At 48.0% G+C, this 7,500-nt stretch overlaps 1 protein-coding gene across 1 annotated transcript in view; it reads right to left on the bottom strand.

The window, feature by feature from the left end:
- Window positions 1-7,500, bottom strand: part of npas3 (neuronal PAS domain protein 3) — a gene marked incomplete at both ends in the record, with an annotated part of 245,348 nt that overhangs the window by 63,725 nt on the left and 174,123 nt on the right. The window contains one exon of the mRNA XM_080479489.1: window positions 7,177-7,266. Coding sequence (XP_080335615.1) covers window positions 7,177-7,266 — 90 coding nt within the window. The remainder of the gene's footprint in view (window positions 1-7,176; window positions 7,267-7,500) is intronic.

Below are 7,500 nucleotides of genomic sequence, written 5' to 3'. Positions count from 1 at the left end.
TCATGGTCGGATGTGATTTGTGGCTTTTTTTGAATCGTGGAACTTTTAGTTTGAGTTGGTTTGGACATTAAAACGCAGTGTTGATGATCCACCTGTAGAGGCGCTGTGGCACTAAAATACAACCAAAACACAGAAGAAGACACGGCTGCTCCAGAGGATATCACACCTGCACGTCAGAAATATTAATCACGACCATGAACTCCATGTTTCCAGGTGGTGTGCGATGTCAACGTATTTGACCAATCAGAAGAGCCCCCTTCAGCAGATGCTCCGCCCACCAGGTAGACGTGACACGGGGAGTTTTGACAGTTACGATAGTATAACGGCGAAGCAAAGACCAACTTCATCTGCATAAAGGCCTCTTCATCCTCCATAAGAACAAGACGAAGGTTCGGCAGTGCGGGGTCCTGTCGAACAAAATGACGTCATTTCCTTCTTCCAGCTCCTTCTGGCTGAACAAACTAGTTTGGGCTGTACCAACCGCCCTGGCCGAACTATGTAGGAGCCGCACTGCCGAAACTTCTGCACTGCCATGTGCTGCGCATGCGTGTTCTAGTTCGCTCATGACTATCGATAATATTTTAATCCTATTTAGCTTGTAACAGCGCTACTGTACGAGCGCCGCAGCTCGTTAAAATGTCGGCGTGCAGGCTGACGTGATGCACCTGAACGCATCACGAACAGCCGTCAGCTCCTGGAGTTAGAACTGGACTAACATGGCGCTCGGACAGAAACTTTTTTATAACTGAAAAAGTTCAGAGAAATGTATTTCTGAAAGCTCTGGAGGCCAGAAATAAACTGTGCTGTTGAAAAGTTTAAACGCCGCTTCACAGACTTGTGCCTGCTGTGAGGGGGCGTGGCCTGCTGCGAGGGGGCGTGGCCTGCGAGTTCGGCAGCTTCTTATCGGAGTATGAACAGTCCTGCAGAATAAGCTTTTTTTTTCTGCTGCTGGCTGACGTCACTGCCGAATGTTCTTCTTGTTCTTACGGGTTCAAAAGGGAGGATGCAGGCGCCTTAAGTCTTCACTTTCATTGCAAATCAGGTCGTCATCGTGATCCTCGACATTTTCATGGTCCCGTCGCAGGAAGTCGTGGATCTCTACACCGGAACGTCGGAGAACACGCAAACCGCCACGGAGATCAAACTAACGGCAGACGCTTTAGGATGAAGGACCAAGAGGTGGATGATGGGAGGAGGAGGAGGGGGGGGAGGGTTGGACGTGTTTAATTACCGCTCCGCTCTTTGTTAATGACTCTATTAACGGCCTGTTTGATTGGCCGTCCACGTCCGCGACGAGACGGCGAAGAAACGACTCAAAGCCACAAATCCTCCACAGACATAAATTTGCCTGAAGTTCGTTTCACAGCAGGAAAATTCATCACCTCCTCCATTCGTCACTCGGAGAAGAAGAGAGGGACCACCAGCTTCTTCCTCGTCACCCCCCCCACCCCACCCCACCCCACCCCACCCCGCACGCCGTCATTTAATTAACGTTAAAAATAATTAGCCGTATATTTTCTTTCCTTTAAAAGAGGAAAAATGGAGACGACGGACGGGCGGCGATTAAAGCAGCAGAGGAGGAAGAGGAGAGCAATTAGGAGGATGAAGGGTGACGAACTCTGTGTACACATGTAGGATTACGGGGGGGGTAGTCCCCCCACCCTCCCCTCTGACTCCCCCCTCCTCCCTAATCGGCGTGCCACTTCTCCAGCGGCTGATAAAAGCTGAGGGAACAAGATAACCGGATCGCTGGAGCTGCAGAGGAGCTTCAGGGACCCGATTTGACAATTAATCAATTATTTGATAGAAATCATCAATCAATCTTAGAGGGAGGGAATTAATCCAGAGTGAGGTGGGGTGGGGTGACAGGGCGGGGGAGGGGAGGTGGAGAGTCATGCACCTTCCTCTTTAATTTGGTAAACTGAAGGGCCTCTTCTGTCCGTCATCAGACGCCGATCTGAGGAGACGACGAAGAGGAAGAGGAAGAGGAAGAGGAAGAGGAAGAAGAAGAAGAAGAAGAAGAAGAAGAAGAAGAAGAAGAAGAAGAAGAAGAAGAAGAAGAAGAAGAAGAAGAAGAAGAAGAAGAAGAAGAAGAAGAAGGAGAAGGAGAAGGAGAAGGAGGAGGAGGAGGAGGAGGAGGAGGAGGAGGAGGAGGAGGAGGAGGAGGAGGAGGAGGAGGAGGAGGAGGAGGAGAAGAAGACTTCACTCTGCAGAACTCCGTTTTGAGAATTTCTCTCCAGAACCGTAGTTTCTGGACTATAACAGAGTTTTTCCACCAGCATCTATTTGACTCGACTCGCTTCGGGCTTCAGGCTTCTCCGTTACGTGGTAGTACCTGATACCCGGTCGTACCTGATACCAGGTACTTCTCTAGTACAAACTCCACGGCAGTTCCAAGAGTCGAGCCGAAGATGTGCTGTGGGCAGACGGCGCTGCGCTGCTGTATCAGAACTTGTGTTGGTCCAGATCAAGATGTTCCTGTCGCAGTGACGGTTCTCCGGACAGGAAACACGACTGATCACGTTCCAGCTACATCGGTGGGATTTAGACTCGTCCGTCACTCCAGATGTGTCCCCCTTGATTGGTCCTACCAGAACCATGCACTCTGGACGGCACAGCTCTGAGTCCTTCCGCCACGACAAGCTCAGCCAAAGCGGTTCGTCTGATCAGGACGCCCCCTGGTGGCCCCCCATTAGAGGTTCACTAGGGGGCATCCGACAGGGAGGAGGCCCTGCGCTCGGTCCAGAACTCGCTGGAGAGATTCTATCTCTGGTTGGCGAGCGGAGAGGATCTGGAGGACGTTGAGCAGAGACGTCTGACCTTCTTTACTCTCTATAGTATAGACAAGTAGAGTACTACAGTAGAGTCTATACTGCCACGGCGAGCCCGTCGGACTAGAGATGGACGGATTTCTCTGCTTCGCTCTAGTTCCTCACACAACTCATTCTGCTGTTTTCTATGTTTACCTTCATCCTGCTGTGTACATCGTCATTTTTCAGTGTAAAACAGGTTTTCTGTGGTACTGTAGCAGCTTTCTGTTGTCACACAGTGACATCTAGTGGTCATAGATGGTAGGCACTTCTATTTCTGAATATATAAGTCACCCTTTAATAAAATTAAATATAATTAAATATAATCCAAGATACACTGTATTTTTTTTCTTTCTTTTATAGCTTTTGGAGTTACTACTTAAAAAATACAAGTATATGTTCGTCATATGAAGTAAAAATCACTCAAACAGTGTACATTTGTTCAAATTGACAGAATTTATGGGATAAAAATCTCTAATTTTAGAAAACTCTCAGTCTAATATAATGTCCAAAAAATCTTAAGTTGTGGAAATGTAAATACAAAAATGTTTCTGTTGGTCACTTAAAAAGTACAAATATAGAAGCTACTGCTTCTGCTCTTCATACTTTTTCAATTTGTGAGTGAATCAACACCTCAACACCCAGAAACATCTTGAAAACAGCCTCCTGCCTGGAACCCCGAGTGTGTGGAACCCCAGAGCATGTGGAACCCCGAGTGTGTGGAACCCCAGAGTGTGTGGAACCCCGAGCGTGTGGAACCCCGAGTGTGTGGAACCCCGAGCGTGTGGAACCCCGAGCGTGTGGAACCCCGAGCGTGTGGAACCCCGAGTGTGTGGAACCCCAGAGAGTGTGGAACCCCAGAGCGTGTGGAACCCCAGAGCGTGTGGAACCGCAGACCGTGTGGACCCCCAGAGTGTGTGGAACCCTAGAGCGTGTGGAACCCCAGAGCGTGTGGAACCCCAGAGTGTGTGGAACCCCATAGTGTGTGGAACCCCATAGTGTGTGGAACCCCAGACCATGTGGAACCCCAGAGTGTGTGGAACCCCAGACCGTGTGGAACCGCAGACCGTGTGGAACCGCCCCGCATACATGGATCCTATCATATCATAAATATTGTGTGTTCCAGCCCGGGGAGCGGCGCTGCTCCTCCGAGGAACTGAAGCATGTTAATATTCACGCTGCGCAGACAGAAGGACACAGTCACCAACAGGCTCAAATCCCATCGCGCAAACAAGCTGACCTCCAACATCCAGCGCCGACCCGCCGCTCGCCGAGCCTCCGCCGGGCCGCCGGGTCAGACGTGGACTAAAACCCGACACGGATTCATCGGATTTGAGAAGAAAGGGAGGAGAACTCTCCCTGGCGTCAAAGCTGTGACAGCCGACGGATCCAGCTTCACTCCTGCAGGCATTTGCAGCATGAAAGTTCCGATTCTCCGAACGACGCCTGGCAGCTGCAGCGCCAGCGACTGATTGGCTGCTTTGACTCTCCACCTTTTAGCACCTGGTCCAAAGAGAACCCCCCCCCCACACACACACACACACACACACACACACACACACACCCTTTCCACCGGTTGTGCTGTGGAAGGCTCAGGGTATCGATGTGCAGCGGTGCATTCAGGCGCTGTGGGAATCTCCAAGATCCATCTTTTTTTCCCCAGATATATCCGAGGGTGAAAAACCTCGAGCTGCTGCTGATGGTCACGTCCAGGAACGTGTTTCTGAGGCTCTTAAAGTGAAAATTTATCGTTTTTGTAATGGTTTTTTGTTTCAGTAAGGTTTCCACGGCAACGCTTGAAAACGACGTCGGTTCACACGGAAATGATATAGTTAGCATGCCAGGCTACGAGTTGGCGCTATTGGTTTTTTTGGCAATGAAACCACACACACACACACACACACACACACACACACACACACACACACACACACACACACACACACACACACACACACACACACACACACACAAACACTCGACAAAGAAAATAAAGCATACACATAATTGGCAGTACAGAGAAAGCAGTTACTACATCAGTGGTGTGAAAGAGTAGTCGTAGTATTTCAGAAAAAGTTGCATTTACACCCGTTTCCATGGAAACGGAGCATTTTCATAAAGTTCCACCGAGGGAGCCATTTTCAGAAAGTTTGCGCCGAGCACCATCGTCACGTAAACGGCCTCCAAGAGTTTATGAAAGTTTGTCTGTTTCCACTAGAAAACGTTGTAAACGAAACCTTGAGCCACAGAGTATAAATACTTCCTCAGATATTTAACTGAATAGTACGATTTCCTGCAAATACGTCCGAAACGAGTTCGGCACACACACGTTGTGTACGTCAGTTAGCATTAGCGGCACCACCTGGGAAGCATTCAAGAACTCTTCACTGTGTCAACGAGGTTTTAGAATCAGTTGTAGCTCTGCGTCCACGAGGAACAAGAAAACTAAATCACTGGAAAATAAAATAAAAAGAACTGGAAAATAAAATAAGAACTGGAAAATAAAATAAAAATAAGAGGAAACTCAAACAGTGGGACGGCGATGGATCGACACAAAGCTGGGCGAAGAAGCTGAAGCTTCATTTCTCACAGCAAAGAAAGAAAATATAAAAACATTGTCGGGAAACAATTTCAACAGAAAGACGACGTGAAACGTTTCCCGGCCACAGAGAGCAAATATGTCTTCAGACGATTTACTGCGCCACGTTGTTTCCTGTAAATATCAGCATTTAACACACAAGCTGACAGAAGCAACACAACACAAAACATGGAAATGATTCAAATTCAGCAACACACGACACCCTCTGCAGCAACTTCCTCGTTATTCAGCATTAGCAGGAGCATTAGCAGGAGCAGCGGCAGCGACTGCCTGAGAGGCGTTCAAGGACCGTGGGACTAGAGAAAGAAGTACTAGTGCACCCTCTGTGTAAAAGCTGCTGATGAAGCCACAGGCTGCCGCTGCAGCAGAGTCCGAGAGGCGTTCAGGAACAAACCACAGTTTCACTCAGCAACTACGACTCGTCGACAAAACTGCAACCCGGGACGACTCGTCCACGACGCATGTCTCCAGCTTTATGGATTTGAAGGATTTCAAAGTATATTTGACACAGAAACACAAGTTATATTTCATAATAATAATAATTAATTAATAATAAATCCGTTTGATTTATGAGTCTAATTCTTCTTCTGAAGTAAAAAAAAAATAGGATCAATGTTTGTTTTATAATTATTTCCCCACATTTCCACACCATAACCCACATATAGAACGAGGGAGTTATGTAATACCTCAACTGATTTTTATGACAATATTTCTTTTGAAGATTTTGACGTCATAATATTTCTCTGCAGCTTCCAACTGAACATTTCATGAGAAGTGATTCCTAAGGACGTAGTTACATGCACATGTGTTTCCCATTAAGAGAAATGGTAAACACAGCCACGTGATACTACACGAAAAACACGTGGCCGTATACTAGACATATGAAAAATATATCAACTCGTGGAGTCGCCCTACAATCCTCCGACCCGGCATGTGACGGGCGTCGCCGTCCAGTCAGAGCGAGAAGCTCCGAAAGTTAAACCTCCTGCGTTGTTTGGAACAAATCCGATAATGACGCCGTCAGAGCTCGTGGAAACGGCCACATTAGGCAGCTGATGGCCAAATCTCACTCTGTAGGAAAACAATATCAGCAGAAAGACAACAGGGAATGTGTTTCCCAGCCGCAGAGTGTAAATATGTCCTCAGATATTTTACAGCGCGACACGTCGTCGCCTCCGCTCCCCGCAAATATTAGCATTTAGCACACAGGCTGACAGGAGCTACACGGTAAACAGGGAGATGTGACGGTCTGGAGCCTTTAATTCAGCAACACACACACACACACACACACACACACACACACACACACACACACACACACACACACACACACACACAAACAGGCATGCCCACCAGGGAGCGTGTCAATAGCGACTTATTAGCGCCTCCAAGGTCGACGTGTCGACCTTCAGAACGGACGCCTGCCTCTATTAACAGGAACTGGTGGAGAGTGAACCAATTGAGACGCAGAGCTCGTCACTGAGCTGACAAAGTACAATGAAGTGTCCCCACACACACACACACACACACACACACACACACACACACACACAGAAAGCAATAAAATATGCAGCGTCGCTCGCTGCACAAATCAACAACCGTCCGACGAGCTGATGAGATTTTAAATGAGCCTTAATTTGTTGGGAATTGTCTTTGGTAATGATAGGAGAGAGAGAGAGAGAGAGAGAGAGAGAGAGAGAGAGAGAGAGAGAGAGAAGCCGGTTTGTTTCGGGGAGATAAACTCAGACAGACGACGGGAGGACTCACCTGTGACAGGCCCAGGTAGATGGAGACGGTCTCTGAGATGTAGAGGAATCGTCCCTCCTTGTTTAGTGCAAATACAAACCCGTCCAGAGACTGAAAGACACAAGACAGGAGAGGCGCGGTCACGTTGATGTGAATATGAAAGAACAAGGGAGGCAATCGTGTGGCCGGCGGGTCAAAAACGGCCTAGGAAACATTACATAAAAGACGAGTTTCAACGAAGCTGCAGTTCCTCATTCGTCCACTGGGAGCAACGCTTCAGTAACTGACTACCAAGTGGCAAAACTATGGCGTTTTTCATGTTCATACCTTCAAATGTTATGACTG

Source organism: Lipophrys pholis (assembly GCF_963383615.2).
Source record: "Lipophrys pholis genome assembly, chromosome: 14".
Taxonomy (NCBI): Eukaryota; Metazoa; Chordata; class Actinopteri; order Blenniiformes; family Blenniidae; genus Lipophrys; species Lipophrys pholis.
This window is presented reverse-complemented; position numbering and strand designations above follow the sequence as displayed.